Genomic DNA, 20803 nt, shown 5'->3' with positions numbered 1-20803 from the left:
TTAACCGAATTTCACGGAATAATAAAAGGAAAAGAGGAGAGAGAGAGAGAGAGAGAGAGAAAGAGAGAGAGAGAGAGAAAAAAACAAACGAAAATCATTCAATAATGTCATTTATTCTTCGCATTATCCATTATACGCGATAACGGATCAGAAGAGCGAAGCTTTTCTGCTCGGTGTACCTCGCATACGACGACAAAAATAATATCAGTGATAAAAGAGGAAGAAAGGAAGAAGGAAGAAAAAACAAAAAGAGAAGCAATCGACAATCGACGTGATTTCCACAGTACGATCGCAATTGCGATGGATATTTCTTTCATTGGCTTCGTTCACCGCGATCACCGCAGCACGAGCCTGTCGTTATTTATAATAAATTCCACGTTCCTTCCTTCGCGATCCATTGATATTCCATTCCATGCCTGTACACCCGCACCCCACTTTCGACTAAATTAACCCTCCCTCCCTCCCATCATCAATCTTCGCGCTAATCCCATAAGCATCGGCGGCGGGCCTCAACCTCCGACTCGATCGCTCGATCGATCTCGAATCATTTCTACTGGAACCGCGAGATTTGCCAAATCTGTTTCATCCACCCAGCAACGGGCTTAATTCGAATTCATACGCGAGCGCAACGGGGATGGGGAGGGTGCAATCTCTTTAATGAACTGACACTCGGCCCGCAAAAATGGAGCGAACCGGTTCCGTTCTGGGGCTAAACCGGGGATTCGTCGCGGCCGCGCAGATTAAACGATTATTTTCCACGACGCCCTCGTCGAGCGCGAAAAAACGAAACGGGGCCAAAATCTCGAGGGAGGGAATGGTTTACGACTTTTGGCGGGGGACGAGCGCGTGGCGAATGCCGGGAGACGGGCGGCGGGCCGAGAAAGAGGAAGGGGAGGAGGGAGGGGAGGTGGAGGCGCAGAGTGGACAGGAGAGGAGGTTGGCCGCGGTGGCCGAGTTGCGACGACCGATTTCCGGGATTTGGCTGACGTTTAATGAACGCTGGCAGACGTTTTGATTTACAGGACGGTTTGATTTCCGCGCGGGGCACAATAACCGCCAATTTGTAAATCGGCTCGTAAATCTGGACGAGAGGAACGGGCAGCCAAGCACCGCTATCGTTGGAGACCGATGCGAGCCGACGTATCGCCGCTCCCTCGTCCTACCTAACGCCCATTTGTCCCAATTGGATTAAACAATCGGCGCCGTTAAAAGATATCGTTGTATTACCGGTAAACACGTTCGTAAAAAAAAAAAAAAAAAGAAAAACGGGTATAACGGTGTATATAGACTGTTGGAAAAATAGAATTTAGTGCGCACATCATCGTCGCGTACGTGTTTTCTTTCCGTTCGCCTTTTGAATATATTGATTTTCTTCGCGTACTCTTTGCTATTCATTGTTGCGTATATAGGGGGATTGAATGTTCGTGAAAGATTTTTAAGCATAAATTTGATGAAATTGACGGGGGTGGATGGAATTGTAAAATTAAAAATTTTGAATAAGGAAAAGTCTTTCGTTTGTTATGAAAAAATATGGGATAAAATAAAGAAATATTTATTCAAATAAATGTACGCAATGGTGTTCTGTAAATGGTTACGAGATTTGAAAGTAGAATTTTGTATTTCTCTGTATTCCTTCAATTTCATTAAATTCACGAAAATAATTCACGAAAAACATGGGCATAAGATATATCGACGAGATTTTTTTTCGATATATCGTTTTGGTTACGTCAATAGGGAAGAAAAATGTTTAAATGAAGATGGATGTATAAAACATACATTAAAATTAAATTTGTTTTTTTAAATTAACTCGTATATTTTTTAATGCATTAGTAAATGTCGATATTGTTCGACGTTTCTCTCGAAGAGGTATTAACCCATTTACGTCAAAAAGTTATTAGGAAATATTTTAGTTGGAATTTCGTAAAAATTCATCATATAAAAGGGAAAAGAGAAACACGAGAACGGAAGAACAAATTTACAAATTTAAAGTTAAAATATTCACTGAGCTAATAACATTTTTTAATAATAAATTCCTTAGTTATTCTTTATATTATTATATTATAGGGAACGACGTTCGTGCATAATTCGTATATTCGAAAAATATAACGCGATTCCACGTAGAAAACAAAGTGTCGGGTCGGATCGTATCCATCCCTCTCTTCGAATCGTTCAATTTTTATTTCAATTCGTTCCTCAAATAGAGGATCGAAAGAAAATCGTAAAGGGGTGAGAAGATTAATATTTTAAGCGGAGTAAATATAATTATCTTCAACCGATAAAAATTGCACACTTTTCTCTCCTCTCTTTTCGATTTTACGATGGATCGATAATGCGAGAGATCGCGCGTCCCCTATTTCTAGAAGTTTGTTTAAACTCGTTATGCCGCGCGACAACAGGAAAGTTTGGCGAGGCGGCGATCTGTGACGGAACGAAAGGTTAAGGGATAACGCCGAAGGCCATGTGTGAAACTTGCCGTTTCACACTTAGGCGAGCCTCTGTCACAGGTGGAAAGGAAACAAGGGGGGAGGGAAGGAAAAATGCAACGAGCCACGATAGCGTGAGTGAACGGGCGTCATGTCGTTAACCGAGTTTACTAATTATGGGTCGAGCGCGATAGCTCCGAGTTACCCCGGTAATTTGAACGCCGTGGATGTGTAAAAGCGTGATGTAATAACAAGAGAGCCGCTTTGCCGAAGTGCCCGTGTGATATTGCTCTAAAAATCTCCGTTAATTAACTCGTAAAACTTGTAATAACGCCAACGAATCAAGTTACACGATTACGACCCTTAACGTTCGAGTGGCCAGTCGGCCAGCGGCCCCCCTCCCGGCCCGGCTTTCAACCGGCTAGAAAAAATCACGGTGACAATGTTAACCCGGTGGCGGAACGTGAAATTTTTTTTTATAATCCACTTTACACTCTCCATCCGGATATACCGCGAAACTTCTCGAAAATGTTACACCGATTGAAATTATTCGAGACCATCTCGTGATCTCGTTTCGTAAAGTAGAACGTGTTATGATTATTACACACGTTGAATATTATGTGTCGTGAGAAAAGGGAGGGGAGGGGGAGGAGGGGGAAAGAAGAAGAAGAAAAAGAAAGGAAAGAGGGAGAATGGAAAATTCCGCGGAGATAGAGTTCCTTTATTATATAGAGATATGCTTTTCGGTAATATATTTTGCACGAGATACCGTGAATCGATTTCACGCCTACAGATTACCGATGAGTAAAACGTTTTTGCCAGCGAATACAGCTGAAGCTGCACTTTTCCAACTTTCCCTGGAGCTCGATTAAAGCCGCCTGTCTGCTAGAGAAATCGCAAGAATCTTAAACGGAATACGTGTTACTTCTCGATAATTTTATTTCTCTCCCCCTTTTTACCCTTGTTCTTCCTTTTTCTCTTTCCCCTATTCTTTCCCTTTCCCTCGTTCGCGATGTAGCGCGATGAGAAATCGCGTATAATAAGTAATTAGCGAAATACGCGAGATCTCAGAGCGAACGATAAAATAAATTCAGCCGACGTTCGTGTTACTTTAATCATTAGCTCGAAATATCGGTCTCTCGGGTCATGAGAGAGAACGTTTCGCATCAGCGCAAGTCGTGTGTTCGTATCAGCAAAAAACTGCACCGTGGGATTTAATTTGGTGGGAGCTTTATATATGATATTTTTGTATATTTAATCGAATTTAAATTTAAATTTATTTTCAGATTACCCGCGAATACTATTCGTATCTATTTAGCCAACCCACTTTATTTCCTCGCGATATCAACGTTCGTTCCGTGACTCGCGAATTAAATAAAGCGATAAAAGAAAAAAAAAAACCTTCGATTCTCGATACACTTTTGCCAATTCATAATAGGGAGAGGAAGGGAGGGAGGGAGGGCCAACCTCTCCTCCTATTTCATCAATCTCGATATTCTTTCTTTCTCCGGATGCTACAGGTCGAATCACACTTCGAACCGCGTTCCTTTCAATTCTCTTTTCCTCCTTCCCCTCCCCCTCCCCTTTCCACCACCCGACGGAAAAATGTTGGGATCTTTCCTCTATATTTTCTCTCCTTTCCCCCTTCCCCCCTTTCTTTCTTTTCATTTCTTTTCATCTTGTTCATCGAGCCATCTCAGAGATTGATTTCTCGTATCCCGTAGACGTAGGATGCACGCAGAAATATAGTCTCTATCTTCTCGAGTGGTTGTACATATATTACAGCCCAATAAACCTGATTAACATTGGGTGTTCGTTAATTACAGCATCCCTCTATTAGACCGACTTAGCCATGCGTTAATGATTTCACGGCCTCGTGGATTTCCGACGTATCGACGAATCAACGATACGGTGCATCGCAATATGCATTTGGATGTGCATCCTAGACTAGATGGATGCGTATTTACATATCCCTGTCGTGCACGCTGCGTACTCTGGATATCGAGTCTTTAATGACAGACCCTGGCTTATTTATTAATTACCGCCGATCCTTTTCATCCCCGACATATCGATCGATCGACGGTCGATGTTCGTTCGACTTTTCCGTGACCTCTCCTCCATGAGTTTAAAATTCATATAGAATAAAAAATGTTAAGAGTACCCTCTCTCTCCCTCTCTTTCTCTCTCCCTCTCTTTCTCTCTCTTTCTCTCTCCCTCTCTTTCTCTCTCTCCCTCTCTCTGTGATTTATCGCGGTGTCTTTTTACATTTCTACCCGTCTGTGTTCGCAGATAAGTGACTTCGAGGTGCAAGTCGTGGAACGGAGATAAAATGGCGGACAATCAGAGAAGAAGACGATATCTGACCATCAGTATACTCCACATCATTACCATCATGTGCCAAGGTAATCTCTCTTTTTTTCTTTTCAACTCGTGCGAATTTTTTTTATCATCTTTTTCTCGTTCCCTTCTCGTAAAGTTTATGAAAAGAATGACGTCCGTGGGGGACAATCTCGACGACCGTAATTTACCGTTTTACAATGACCGCCTACGTTTAGAAATCTATTCTATTTTTGTGAATGTGCGAAGAAAAGCAATTGTAACCGCGGCCTTTGGATCTATAAGTCAGCCCGACGCTAATGGAACTCGCGTAATTATAAAGGCAACTAGAGAATAGAATGCTCCGTTCTCTAAATAATTACACGCGGTGAAATAATGTTGGTTTATATGGGGTAAATTAGTATTATATCTCGATTAGATTCATACCGCAGAAAATGGGAAATTTAGACATTGCGACACCTGACTGGAGCTCTGGGTGTCGCCGTTTTTTACATTCTTGGAAAAAAAAAGAAAAAATTCACTAAGAAAAACATTAACCGTGTTTGGAGGGGGAAAGAAAAAAACGTTTGGTAATTTGATTCCATTACAACGGGACGATAATTTGAACGAATAAAATTCGGAAAAGTTATTTTCAGCCAAGTTCTCGCGGTTTGCTCGATAACGATGGTGGTTACATAGGGAACGTATATAATTTTTGGCTCTTGGATGCCGTTTCTCTTGGGTGTACATACCGCGTTATATCGTATCATATGGGTAGGGTATACATAAGTACGTAAGTACCTACTAACGCGTTGCTACTAATTGCTGCACGCAGACTTGGCGCTTCACTCTGAATATACCGATAATTGTCCCGTTTCTATATATTATCTGCAGACGATGGAACGAATTCGTCTTATCGTTCGCTTCAGTTTAACTATTCAGCCGGTCGGTCGTTAAATGTAAAGCATAATTTAAATACCCTTTGAAAAACGAGATATTCATTGCGGCCTGCATCTACACGCGAAATTTCGTCGATCGTAAATTGAGCCGCGTTCTACGATGATTATACGTATAAATGGAAACGATCGATTGCAAGCAAAAAAGTAGATATATAATTCTTGGAGCGAGAAAAAATATTTTATCATAAATATTTTTGGAGAACCTTCAGAATTTTTTCGATATTCGGTATATCAAGATAAATAGAAATGTTGGTAAATTCGCGTTAAATGAAGCGAGACTCTTCTCTTCCTCTCCTTTAATAAATAATTTAATAACAGTATCTTTAATAATACATTATATATCAATTTTTATCTTCGTTTTATCTTGAATATTATTATAACGTGATCAAACTCATCCGAGTTGATTTTTCTTAATGTTATTTCGCCCTTAATCTTATCCCTTTCGTTCTTCCCATGTAAAATTGTTAAAGAAGATCATCGGATTCGTTTTCGAAAAGAAGATCGCTCGAAGTTTCGACAGTTTCGCGGACACTCGACGAGCAGGAAATCGATGCTCTTTGTGAATGATTTAGTTGCTCTAGTTAGGGAAGCTTTCGTCGACCGGATCGCGTTCAATAATACGTAAGAACGGCATAAATTTCAGTTGAAGCGAGGGAGAACCGGGCGAAGAGGAAGATTGCCGCGCAAGTATAACTCGACGAATAAGTATAAGTTATCGGTAAACGCTGATAAAACATATTACGCGTTCGTGTTGGTGACGTTAATCAATTTTCCATTCAACGTGCAATCTCTCCGTGCTATCGGGGCTCTTTCAATGGGGCCGAAAGCCGATGCAAAGAGGTCTTAAGATCACGAAGACGGCCAACCAAGGCCGTTGGGTACTCGTAATTATTGTTAAATAAGAAGGTGGTTCACTTCCCTTCGCCACCACCCCGTTCAACAAGATATATTAAGGCGTCGTGAGATAAATTCCGCTTCGCTCGCTATTTTCCAAGTTTTAATAAACGATTTAGCGCAGTGGCCACGAACGATCACCATTCTTTGCCTCAAAACTGTTAATAGATATTCTTAGAGTTAAGCAATTTTAAACTCGATCCACGCTATTGTTTTCTTTCCTCCCCCGACCGATTTATATTTTCGAATATTTTCCCACCATGTTTATGGGAAAAGTTTTTAGACTTTGGAATTTACTCCGAACGGAATCCCTTAAAATTACACACAGCACCATTTTCTCGCCCAATTCACTCGGGTGTTTTTTAATTTTTTATAACTATGGTTTGCCATTCGGCTAAGAGAGAAAGGTTAAAAAAAAAAAAGAAATGCTATTTTTCAATCGAATCGAAACGGCGCTTTGTATACCGACCAATTTATCCAGCAGCTCGAGTTTGCTTTGGATAACATGGAAAACATTCGAAGTTTGTCTGATCCTTTCGATGTTAAACGTTTTTCACGCCTATTTTCACCAATTTTACACAGGGAAAAAAACATAACATTTTCGAGCAAAATTTCTCGAATACACGAGAATAAAATACCCGATATGAAATCGCAAATCGAACGTTTGATTCGATAATTCGCGATGTCTTTAATTTACCTCCCCAAAAGGAAAAAGTGGCAGCGATAGAATAGCAATCTCGAAATACGCGATTGTCGTAAAATCCACTCGAGATCCACCTCCAACACCGAATTAGTTATTTTAGTAATTACTTGGCGACACTAACTACTTCCTTTGCAAGGAGATGCATCGATGCAGAAAATGCCTCGTAGACGGTATTTCGAAGAAGGGGCGGTTGAATCGATAGGTACCCGCGTGGCACAGTAATTTCGGATCGCTTTGAGGCACTAATTTAAATACATATTAATACAACGCGTATGCAACATCCGTCGGCAAGGCGGAGCGCACGAGACCAGGCCGTGTAACCAAGCAATCGGTGCAACTACATGCATCGTGTTCCCGGACTTTGTCGGCGGGAGTGCACCGACTTGCGTGCTTGCCAACCAATCAGCGTAGCCGGCTATGCATACGAACGAACTCGTCGTCCACGGGAGAAACCTAAACCTGGACAAATTCGAGTGAATCGTGGTCGGTTCGTTGACCGCCGCCAAACGGATCTCTCAGTGGTTATTGTCGCTTTTGTCCATCGATTCTTTGTTGCATCTGGCAAAGCGTATCCCCTTAGACGTACGCGTGTAGCTTCACGAAAATGGCGTGAAAGAGCTCTGAAGGTAACAAGATTCGGGATCGAAACGACAACCGTTTCTGGATGATTGGTTTCGAACCCTCCTAATCAAATTTCATCGATGTTTTTCAGGACCGGGAATGAAATTTATTTTTCGGGTCGTTCGATGGGATACGTGGCTGCGCCGCAACTTATTTCACCGAATCACCATTTCAAACAGAAAATCTCGCAGGGTGTAATGAGCAGATTTGAACTGCAGAGGTGGATATGTATATATAAAGGTTGAATAGGGAACGAAAATGCATTCTGAAATTCGAGAATGTTTGCCTTTCCAATGCACCGTATTTCTCTCACCTGAGAAATATCGCGTAGAATCATTACCGGTTTCGAAGCGATCATCGAAGTGAGGGGAAAATTGAAAATTCTTGATCAATTTGGAAATAGATGGATAGCTCATCTTTTTTTTTTTAGATATGTCTTGAGATAAAAGAAGGAGGGAAAAAGAGAAAGGGGAATTTCGTGTACGAAATAAGAGAAGGCCGTGCTTTACCGGTGCTTTTCCACTGTCGTTCCGGCGAATGGAAAAACTTCTGGTATTCCCCTGGTCGACGGCAAGATCGTAGATTCTTGATGTAACCTTTGTACCAAAGAATAGCGACGAGCGGAGGAAAGAAGGAAAAGGTGGAAATCCTTTGGAAAAAGTACCTCACCTGGGTCGGTTCCTCGGCCGAGACTCGAGCCGCGCCATTCCGTTGAAAACTTTCTTTTCTCGGGGTCCGGTATGGCTGGCCATGGTTTTTTTCCCCCCTCGCGCGTTCGAAGTGGTGGCCCTGCACCGCCGCGCAAATGCAAAGATATATTTAAGATGTTATCTCTGGCGGAGAGAGCAGAGGTTCATATTCAAAGTTGAGACATTAAATGTACATTAGCGGCGTTAGACTGGCGTACCCGCTACTTAACTCGAACACGTGCACGCGTTTCTTTCGTATCAAATTGACCTGTTCTTTTCCCTCGTCCAATCTCTTCCTTTATTAGTTGGCTCCACTGGTTTTGGTATACGTAAGAATACCACGGGTTGAACGCGATTCGATCGAATTTCGAGTAATAAAATCTGGCGAGTCATTGCAACGAGAACATTAATTTAACCAGCAACGAGTAGAAAAGAAAAAAGTGACCTGAATCTACTATTAATTATTAAACTTTGGTTTTTTCAAAATTTTTTTTTAAAAATATGTATAGTCGTTTCTAAATCGAATTATAACAGTTCGTATTTTTTTTTTTGAAAATTAATAATTCTTCATAGAAACTTCAAAAAAAGAAAGATATTTATCCCCTGCAATTAAAAAATAATTCAAGATCGTACGAGTCATTCGATATTCTAAAATTAGACGCAAGCTGATTTATTCTCGCGTATTTGTTACAGTTGACGAAATGGGTCTCGGTGCGCAATAGGAAAAATATCATAGTAGTAGTCGTCGAAGCGCGAAGTAGTCGGCGAAAGTTTGCAAATGTATAAAAAGCGGGCTCGATCTACGGAGGCTGTTTTTACGACGACGCCGCTTCAATAAACCCTGGACTGAATTCGATACACTTGGCGTGGAACGTGCATTATCCCGCGTGGAGAGAAGCGTAGTCCACCGATGCGGAAAATATAAAGTGATTTCTACCGAGAGTTTGACGGGGGAGTATAAATGGCGATGCAAAAAAAAAAAAAAAAAAATCGCTTTGAAAACCATGAGCGCGAATGAACGCCATTGACTGTTGAGCACACTCGGGTGAAAGAAGCCACTCGTTAGAATAGCCGCTTTACGTGTCCGTTTATCGTGCACGACACGTGATCGTGCTTGATTTACAATGCACGAGTGACGCGTCGTCTCCCCTGTCGCAATTTTGTTTACTCTCGATTAATCTTCTTTCTTTTTTTTCTTTCTTTCTTTCTTTCTTGTTTACTGCGACCCTGATTTTTTTTTTCATCAAATACGGGAGCGAAAATATTATTCGAATCTCGTTCTCCAAATGATCACGTCGACGTGTCCCATTTCGTGAATTTTGGAAATATTTAACGAAGAACGCGTTCGCGATGAATTCGGGGGACGAAAAAAGCGGCAATATAACGAAGCGTCTCTCTCTCTCTCTCTCCACGATCCACGAAATTTTCGACGATTATTCGACGGATCGCGATAATACGTAGAACAGCACAATTGGCGTAATTGGCGCGGAGCATCTGGCATATCGTGACAACGATGCGTTGTTCGTTTCCATTACCGCGCGGAAACGAAGCCGTACAAAAGACGAAAGCAGACACGACAGTTGCAGGGGTTGAAACAAGAAGGGCCAGCTAAAGTTTCTTTACGCGTACGACGACTGTTCTTTCGACGACTGCACATGCCGCCCCGCGTTAACGAACGAATATCTTTTTAGCGCGACGCCGAGTCGGGGAACTGATGGGATACGTACATCGCGAGCGAACAAAAAGAAAAAAAAAAAAAAGAAAGAAAAAGAAGAAAGGAAAAAGGAAGAAAGATCCCCCTATGCATTTTCGCATTTTCCCGTTCGGTAAAGCTTGATAACTGAGCAACATTGATTGAAAAGAAATCATAATGCTTTTTCCCGTGGATAAAGTTAAATAGCACTTTGGCAAGCTTTCGATAAAGCTTTCAACAGTCCCGAGTCTCTTTAAGATGCTCGTTTTCTCCATTGATTTCCCCGGACAGATGGAATTACGAAGACGTATAGCTGGTGGAGCGAAGATCGGGACGACAAAATAATTCCCTTTCTCTCTGGTGATCCTCGTGGAAATAGTGACTCTCTCTTCTACGCTATCGCCGGCCGGGAAAGTTAATTCTTCTCGAGGAAAGTTAGCCAGGGAGGGGGAGGGGGCGTTCGAAACTGGGTTAAAACCATTAGCCAACGGCTATGAGATCAAAATACATTTAACGGTTTACTAGAAGTCGTAGACGATAATTGCTTTCCCGGAGCGATAGCCACGCGCGACGCGGAACTCGCCTTTTCGAGCTTGACGATAAGAGACCGGAACTTTTATCTTTTCGCGAAACATACCGATCGATTAATCGGCGCGATATCGTCGAGCAGTTTACGGGAGGCGTTACGCGGATTGGTGGTTGTTGCACACACGCTCGTACACCTGGGAAATGAGATCTGCGACAGCTATATGACACATGGAACGCGAAACTGAGCAAACACTGTATGTATATATATTATACACAATTAGTTAGTTAAATAGTCGTAAATAGTCGAGCGCATTCTCGATAATAAGATTTTTGATCTGTTATTCTTTCGCGATATTTTTTCGAGGAACGCAACATATGTAATACCCGTCGAATGAAAATGGATGTAGAAAATTCATCCGAATCCCGAGAATAATTCAAGCTATTCGATGTAAAATAAAGACACCAAGAGTTTGTTCGATGCGTTCAACCCAGATATTGAAAATAGCGAGGATCTGACATATCGAAATCTGAAGTTACGTCCCCCCGTACTTGGAAACTCTTCGCTATTTTTGCGATACGAAACCGTTTGAATAATTTACTACACGTGACGAAACACGTAAATTCCTCGTCGAACTCGATCAAAGCGACGCTTTTCGAAAGCAAATTTCGCAGTTCCGTCGAATTTGTTCCATAGTCGCATCGCTGCCGCCAGGGATATTACCTCGTCCCGCTACTTGATATTTATAGAAACGACTGGATTCTCGATCGAGTCTCGACCATTCTAGTCCGTTCGAAAAAAAAAAAAAAAAAGAGCACTCTACCAACACCCCTGCGAGAATGTTCTCCTTTTCCAGCTATCTCTTGCCCCCAAAGATTTCCGCGCGCCCACCCGCACGTCGGTTCTCGCCCGTTAATATTTTATTATCTTCCGGCGACCCGCCGCTATTTCCAACGTTTTCCAACGTAGCTAGGGCATTCGATGTTTCTGCGACGGCAGTTCGTTTCGGAACGCAGTCTCGCCAGTCCTCGTCCAAATATATTTTTAGGTAGCATCAGACTTGGGGGGGCAGGGCGATACATATGTGGAATCACATATGTGGATAGACATGCATGCCTCGCATGAAATAGTAAGTTCTGAGACAGCATTCGAGACGCGTGTGTCGAGCGAGGAGGGAGGGGGACGTCTTTGCAAACTCGATTCGATGAGAGAGCAACGCTGCCTTCTCGCGGCCCGTTTAATGGCATTTCCGTGTGCTCCTTCTCCAAAAGAGAAATATTAAATTTCGGCACGAAGAAATTCGTGTATCCGTGGCGCGTGGTATTCTTAGAGGCGGCGGGCACGACGACGACGACGAGGGATGCCGTTGCCCCACTTTTAAAAGATCCGATATAACTATAACCGGAGCCCGTGTCAGAGACAGACCTTCTCTTTAACCCCGCCAGGGACTTACGTATCGTTCGGATTATCTCTTGAAATCTCGCTCGCGATCACTCACGTTTGCCAATTTGAAACGTCGCACAAAGACTTTTAAACTTCGATATCCCTCTTTGCCCGCATCGAGCGGAGAGAATCGAATAATCTCTTTTTGCAACAGTCTCGACGCGGGAGTAGATACGAGGATAAATTTGAAACGTGTCGTGAATCGATATTATTATAGACCGCTGTACTATTCGATCGCTTGATCGTACAGAATCGACGGGAAATGATTAATTGTACCACCAATTATTTCCATCTTCCTTCCAAGCTTCGTTAAAGTTCCAATTGTTTGCGACAATATAGGCTCTATTTTCTGTCGTAGTTACCATTTCCTTTCGCTTCTTTACGATCGACAAAGCTACTGAGTAACTTGGACCTGGAAATATCAGGTGTATTATCGATGATTCGTGAACTCGCGTTGCGTTTCTGAAACGACTTCGACTTTAAACAGAACAGATAACGAACGTTCGAAACGTTACCTTTATCGCGGATTCTTGGAACTCGACTCTCTTAAACGCCTCACACCTCCTCGTCCGAACGTCCGAGCGACGAGCGAACGCGATAAAAATTTAAATAACACTCGGCCGTGCTCGGGGACATTCATCGCCGCTATCGCGAGTGCAAATATATTCGCGGAAGACACGGTCGGCCTCGAAACGTTTACGTTGTATCTCGGGCGGGGGATCGCCGAGCAAGCGGCGAACAACAAAAATTACCGTATTCCGGCAACGCGGCTAGTTATGCGGCTACGCACGTTCGTGCGTGCCCGCTCATGCACGCGCGCGTTCAATCCTCGTGCCGTACGAATACCGAGTTTGCGACACCTGTGACCACGTACGGTGTCGCCTATCCGCAATAACGCCGTTTTTTTATCGTTTTTAAAACGTTTATCATATCCATTCATCTTTCTTTCGTTTCTTCCTGCCTTCGAATTTCGATCGGTCGTTCGAAATTGAGTACACAAGTACCTTCATTTGCGAAATTCTTTTTTGAGATTGGTTTATTCGAGAGATGTGTAAAAGAGAGTATTGTAAGGGATTTTTTTTCTTTTGTTAAATCTTGGTAATTTTATTTAGAATTCCGTGGCTTCCGTGTTTAAACGAGTCGTTGGTTACCATTAAGACGACGATCGGACTATTGGAATGCGATTGCGTTCCAGTCTGTGCACAGCTTAAGTTCGATGACAATTTCGATGTCTGCTGCGATCGTATCTCGGTCTAATAATACAGCTTCGCGTATAAAGATATTAGCGCTTATCCTCCTTATCCTTGCATCGATCGAATAATAAAATACGAAACGGTGAAACGAAGCCAATCGTGCGATATTAATAAGATATAACGGGGAAAATTTATTTTCGAAAACGAAGTTGAAAGATTGAAAGTTCACCGCGAGTTCCGTGCGAGGAATCGTAAACCGGCTCGTTCGTTCCCCGTTATCGCTCCTTGTTACACGATTTTACAACTTCCGTATGCTTGCCAGCTGCTTCCTTAATACGCGAACGCTTCCTCGAGGAACGAGGCGAACGCTTTTCAAACGCTCGCGAAATCTGTAAAATTTTTATCTCGCGAACGCGATGCACAAAGCCGGTTTTATGGACGACAATTACCGCACTGAGAAGTGGGTTATCTTTTGAGCGGTTTTATTCCTTCCCAGCCCGCGATTCTTCCGTTGAGAAATGGCAGCTGCCAAGCCTGTGCCTTAATTCTTCTCTTTTTCCGGATATGCAAACCCTCCTGCTTCTCTCGACGGATAAATACGTCCAAGCATAGACGAAGCTTGTTGCGGCCGCACTACTTAATCGTACGATCGAATCGCTCGTTTCTTTCTTTTTTTAAAAAATTATTTCCCAACTTTTCGTCCTTAATGCCTCCTCGCTCGCTCGTGTAAAAATCGCGCAGGCTTTTTTATACGCCAAGTCGCAAAGATCGCATAATTTAAAATGTAAATTAAATAATCAACCGTCGTAAAAGTTGGTTTTTTCTTTCGTTGTGAAACGTTTCGAAATTTTTGTGAAATATGTGTGTATATCGTTTGAGGGAATCGATATCAGTTGCATGGAAATCTCCTTTTGAATTCTTCGGTCAAGGGTTGCCAGCACGGTTATCAGGCGATCGCTCGAGATGACGAGGGGTTCGAGCAGAAGGTGGCTTAATGCCCGCCACCACTCTAATTTCGTCTTTTCGAACCTTCTTCCGAGGTTGAAATGCAATATCGCCGTGACGAAGGAAACGCGAGGTATTCGACATTTCCAAACTATTTCCAAGACGGATTTCTTCCCTCCCCCCGTTGCAAAATCAAACCGTCTGACTTTCGTTCCGTCTGCTAACGATCAATCGATCGTTTCCACCCTTAATTAATACCTTGCGTTCGATTTTCCCATCGACCTTAAAATTACTCGATAATTGATCTCTCTTTCTCTCTTTCTCTGAGCCCGAGCCGAGTTCGCCATTCGTTGGCCAAGTCCTCCATTTTCGGTTCAGAAATTTCTATTTCGAAACGGAAATTCCAGATTCGCCCGATGCCACGCCATGGAATTTCGCCAAAGCAACGTTGGGAGAATGAAAGAGTGGAAAAAAAAGAAAGAAAGAAAAAAAGAAAAAAAAAAGGATCGATGGCTTTTATAGAATCTTGGAACGTCGGAGGAGGAGCGAGCGTTGCCGCCCAATTAGTCCACACATACTTGTACGCTTGTTTCCTGGAATGAAAAGCGCGAGTGTATTCAAAGATTCCAACGTTGAAAAGCAACCGAGCGGATATAACGTTATCCATTTCGAGCGGTTCGTCGACCCCTGGTCGCGCTCGTCATTTTGCAATGATAAATTACGGCCACGGGATTGCAAAAGGTCGGAGAGGGAAAGTGCAGGGAACGTTGCACTTTGGATATGGGTCAAGAGCTCGTGGTTGGTACCGGTTGAACAGGAACAAAATGTTTAATTGCACTCCGTCCTTTCTAGACGCTATTTTCTCCTCGTTTCTCTCCTCTCTCTCGCTTCCTGTGTCATCGTCTCGTTACGTCGTATCATCTTGGAGAGAGAAGAAGGTATACCTATCTATATTCTCTTGCTTGCTGGGCCGCCAACATCGCGACGGAGAATCCCGTCGTTTGTTCTGGAAAGGATTGAATCGGGCTGGGTTTTCTCGTAATTATTCCCGGTGAAATTAGTGCCGTAACTACGGTTTCGCGGCCATTCCGTGGCAGAAAGAGAAAGAGGGATGGCGGCCAACTTTGCCTCGTCAAATTTTCCGTAACAACTTTTCCATGGTGATTAAGTGGAAGAACCGCGATGCTTGCGTTTCGAGTGGCTTTCGACACCGAAGGGGTCTGGGTTTAAAGGGGGCCGACCGAGGCAAATTATTTTTCGCCCGAGGAAAGTCGAGGGAGCAACGATACCCATGGCCCAAGCTTGAAATCGGACTTTCAGGGATGCGCCGCATTGCGGTGATCCAGTTAACGGAAGAATTTTAATCGATGCCAGGTTACTTTAACACCGACGGTAATGCATAATTTATGAGTTGCGTGATCTCCGAGATCTCTTGAAATCTTGGCGAAACGATAATGATACGATATCGTCAATCGTATCTGTTTCTCCCGTATATACAAAATTGTATTGCTGTAACTCGATTTTGTAACTCGGTTGATAAAGAAAGAGATGAAGAAGCGAAGAAAAAGTGGAGGGGAGAGATCGTCATCGCGATCCAATGCGCGACGAAATTATAATTTTTTTTTCGAATTCATAAAGCGAATCAAAGCAAAATTCGTTTTATCGTTTTGCGCCGTTCCACTTATCCCCGGGCGATAATTATTTACATTGATTACTCGCAATTATTTTAGTTCGTTTCCCGTCAAATTTCCACCGTGCAATTAGTTAATAATTAAAGTCTCCAAACGTATTACTTTCCACGCGATGCTCTCGACACGGTCGGTTTCATTATAACTCGTTATTCCGCAGCGAAACGTTCTCGTTAACAAAAAAAAAAAAAAAAAAAATATATCTAACAAAAAAAAAAGCGAAGCAAAAAAAAAAAAAAGGGAAAAAAAGAAACGCAGAATTGTATTTCGCTTACGGTCAATGGACGCGTTAAAAACCGGACAGCGTTAATGCGTTGGCCGCGTGCATCGCGCCGCCCCTCCATTGAAATCGGTCGAACAGTCGGGAGCGGCAATCCTCTGGAGGGTGGAAGATGGCCGATGACACGGTTATTAAAAATGTAGCGGCACGGATCGATGATATCCCACGTTTCTCCCGCGTTATATTTATATATTTCAATGAACCGATAATCGTGATGAAATTCATTGAATCGACGCGGCGCGAAATTGTACGAGTCTGTCACTCGAGACACCCCCTCCCCCTCCATCGGGTCCTCCTCCCTCTCCTGGCGCGAAAGCCGGGGGAATCACAAGCGTTGCGGAAACGATCCGATACGCGGCGTATCTCGCCTGCATTATTGTAACTGCAATTGCACGCGCCCGTTTCGACGCCTCGCAGTTGCGCCTCTCGTTACAACGGTGGGGGCATTTTCAGAAGAAGGGTGGATGGCCACCCCGTCTGGAACACTCGACGGTGGTCCACCACTCTCTTTCTCCTTCCCTTTCTCCCTCCTTCATCCGATAACACGCAAGGACGGATCGGTTTTTTGCTCGTGGAACAATTCCATCCTGGCTATTATCCACCGTTCGCCACCGCCCTTTCTTCCTCCGTTTCCTTTCTCCACCCCTATCTTTTTCCCCAAGAACCTCTCCTCCACCTGTCGGTCCCCATTCCCGTGTCCATATTTCCGGCGTCGCGCAAAAACTATAATTGCATAAAGGATGTGCCGAGCTCTCCGCTCTTCGCGTGCCGTGGACCCGGGCCAACCGGCACCAACCATTCCCATATATCTTCTCATTGATTCCCTTATGGAATCTAACCAGTCGCGTGGACGATATTCAAAAGATTCTCTCCTCCGACTCGAGTTGCCTAGATAGAAGGGAAGAGTGGAGTGGAGTATTTATACAACCTTTGATGGGGAACCGATGTTCCTTGTTTCATAACATCAAGCGAGAACCTCGACCTTTCCAGGAATTATCAACGTGGAATGGAGGAGGTAAAATTGTAATTCCGTTTTTTCTTTTTATAACATATGCATGGGTGGATAGGGAAACGGTTGAATTCTAAATTCTTTCGTGTAAAACTTGCTTTCCGTGGACAGATTTCTACTCTTCTCCTTCTGATTGAAAAATATCAGAAACGGTCTCTTTATTGAAAAATTCGATTCGGTGAATAAGAGTCGATTAAGCATCGTGTATCGTGCTCATCCGGTCGTAGTGCTCGATCGTGGTTGGCGGGGAGGGCTAATGTCGGGCGCGCGTGGACCGACTTCTCGAAAACGATTAATGCAAAGTAGCTCATCGTGTCAGTTAGCATAAACGGTAAAGGCGGGGCGGCGTATCGCGGCACGAAGGGTTGGCGGTCCGGTTAAGCCGGCTTAGTGTCGAATGCCGTGGCGCACCGTTTCGCTCGATGCGCAATTTGTAAGCGGTAACGACGCCCTTTGTGCACCGTTAATACCGTATACGATTCTTTGACCACTTTGTATATACGGAGAAGTAGTAGTCGGAGCTTTAAACGAGCTTTTTTTTTTGCGCGCGCGCAATTGTTCCACGAGATCACGACGAAACGGCCCAAAACGTGTGTGGCAAGGGGAGCTGTGGAGGACGGAACGGAAATGAAAGCGGAAATCAAATTTATTCGAGAAAATAGCTTGGCCTTTGCGCGTGTCACCGTTTCGTTTCCGCTGTTTTTTTCCTTTTTCTTTTTCTTTTTTTTTTTTGTTTATAAAACGATTAGTTTTGTATCGTTTCCTCGGCCACGGGCCGTGAAATTTAAACGGCACGCTCATAAACCGAGCGGCCACCGTGTTCAACCTGTTGACTTTTCTTCTCCGTTCGCCTTTGCCTCGTTAAAATCGGATCGTTGGAACGCTCGATCATCGATCTGTCTCCGTTCGACGCGCGTGTTTCGCAACGGGCGTAACTCGGAATCGTTGCTGCAGCTGCGTGTACGAAAAATTGGCGACTTTAATAAAAATTGAATCGATTACAAGCTGTTACAGGCTTTGAGATGTGAACAGATGACTTTCGCATGACAGTTATTGGGGGGAGAGGGGCCGGTCGACGAGAGAGGCTACAGGATTTAATAATGCGGGGCAATCAATCTTGCCACTAAGTGCGTCATACGGAGAAAGATTCTCGTTTACGAAAACAAATAACGCTACGTGTTTCTCGTGGAAATTGTGGAAACAGGAATGTACAATTCGATTCTTGACTTCGAGGGTCGCGCGCGATCGATTCGAAGTCGAGAGAAACGAAGCGAAATTAAAAAAAAGAAGAAGAAGAGGAGGAGGAGGAGGAGAAAGAAGAAGAAGAAGAAGAAGAGAGTGAGAGTGAGCAGAACTGTGAGGTCGAATAATCACCGGAACTTTTCGTTGAAGATTTCCTTAATTAGCGGAACAAGTCGTCAGCCTTTATTAATTGTAATAACAAGTCGACGGTTATCCGGAACTTTACGCAAGACGATTCAATTATTACTTTCAGCGAGAGAGAAGGAAACGTCGAACTTTGGGAGATAGGGTTGTCTGCGTTGTCTGCGTTTCGACACGATTTTCGATAAAATAAACCGCGACCGTCAAGAATTAACGTTTTCGCCCGAGAGATCAGCCTCATTCTTCGAGTTGAATTCTCCGAGTGAAACGAATTCTTGCCCACCGATGCAGAGAAAAAGGAGAAAGAGGCCGACGAAGAGCTCGCGCAACTTCTCCCCCCTCCCTCCACCTAATTTGAATAACACTGCAACAAATACTAATTTAACCGTGCTCCGTTTTCATCGTTATCCTGGGAAACTGGCGAGAAAACCGACTAGGAAGCTCGCGTGTTGGAAGATACGTAACAGGGGGAGAGGGGGGTTGGAACGTCTGGAGTCTTAGATTAATCTAGGGTCTGCGCTAGTGCCGATGCTGGTGCTGCTGTTTCCAGGCTAAAGTTTTCCTCTCGAACCCAACGATGGTAACCCAACTCTTGTGACAGAGGAGGGAGGGAGGAGAGAGAGAGGGAGAGGATACTTGTCCAATACTCGTATAAGTATAGCCGAGGTAGACCGACTAAATGAATATAAATGACGTTCTCGCCTCAGCCGTTGACCAGGACAAACGTGTACCCGAGGATTTTCACTGTCTATTCCTCCACGCTTCCATCTCTATAAAGTCCTCGCATCACTTAGCGACAGGATAATGTATGTACACGGGCGAGCTCCAATGCAAACGAGCCTTCGTGACCAACGGAATGGCTAATTCTGGCGCTGATGGTAATTCCATTAAGTCGATTTTTCAAGAAAATCGGATTTCTAGTTTTAATTTTCACTCGGCCTTATTTGTGTCTTGCTTGTACGTATATAAATGGAGGGGGAGGGGGATTGTAACGACTGCGAAAAACGTATCCGCGCGTATCTCGCTTAAGTTCGTTCGAATATCCGGTTGAAATTGTAAAATCTTTCTACGTCGATTATCCTCCGAGGGAATTATATTATATTTCGATAATTAATGAATTTTAATCCGTAACATGGCGATAATTAACGAACACGACGAGTTGCGAAAATCGATGCACAGTTGGCCGCGAAAATCTTCGTACGAGTGTACATCTTACTCGAGTTCAATTAAAAACTTGTGTTTTCCAAATGCAAAACGAAAATTCCATTTTCGATTAAATTCTCTCACTACGCATAATGGGAAGAAAAATGAATTTGCACATCTTGCTTAACGATTGAAATTGTAAAATCTTATTATCAGTTATCGCCTCTTTGAAAAAATTGCATTGTATTTTAAACAATTAATGAATATCATATATCGTAATATTAATAATAATTAAAGAATATCGATATAATCTTATGAGAGTACAAGATAGAACGAAACTTAATATGTATAATATGTATAAGTATACACGTTAAGTATGCATACAAATTGGCAAACGAAAATTAGCCTATTATCTGCTAATTTATCTGCTATAGCTTCCACTCATGGTCAATTATGGTCAACTAGTGGTCATTGTATTGACCCCTTTCTCCAAAATTGTTCCTAATAACTATCCGAGTCTCGTAGATATTTCTGGAAATTTTCTTTCGGTACGAACTAATTACGAATTTATTCTTGATAAAGTAATAAAGAATAACGTATCGTTCCATAAATTTCTTCTTTTTGGAACAATATTCCGTTTTTCAAGGAAGGAAAATTTTATGATTAAAAAGTTGGAAATAGCAGCTTTAAGACCTTATTCAATTTAATTTAATTTATTCATTTAAAGAAAATTTTTTCAATACATTTATTAAAAATATAATTAACCAGCAGGCAGATCTAGATGAAATTTATTTCAAATAGTAATTTAGAAATGATTATTTCAAATAACGCTAATTATTATTTAATTTAAGAGAAGATGAATATTTGGAAAAATAATAAATTGAAGAATTGATTA

At 42.9% G+C, this 20803-nt stretch overlaps 1 protein-coding gene across 7 annotated transcripts in view; it reads left to right on the top strand.

Annotated features, from left to right (window-relative positions):
- The window catches only part of LOC108002059 (lachesin-like), a 298367-nt gene that overhangs the window by 7692 nt on the left and 269872 nt on the right, over positions 1 to 20803 (top strand). For 6 of the 7 annotated variants that reach the window (XM_062086001.1, XM_062085998.1, XM_062086024.1 and 3 more), the window contains one exon: positions 4713 to 4825. In XM_062086001.1, coding sequence (XP_061941985.1) covers positions 4753 to 4825 — 73 coding nt within the window. In that variant the 5' untranslated portion in view covers positions 4713 to 4752. Of the gene's footprint in view, positions 1 to 4712; positions 4826 to 10865; positions 11081 to 20803 lie in introns of those variants that run through there. The other variant, XM_062086014.1, reaches the window with a different exon arrangement.

This window comes from Apis cerana, linkage group LG1, assembly GCF_029169275.1.
Source record: "Apis cerana isolate GH-2021 linkage group LG1, AcerK_1.0, whole genome shotgun sequence".
Taxonomy (NCBI): Eukaryota; Metazoa; Arthropoda; class Insecta; order Hymenoptera; family Apidae; genus Apis; species Apis cerana.
The sequence above is the reverse complement of the archived record's forward strand: the minus strand, read 5'-3'. Positions and strand labels throughout refer to the sequence as shown.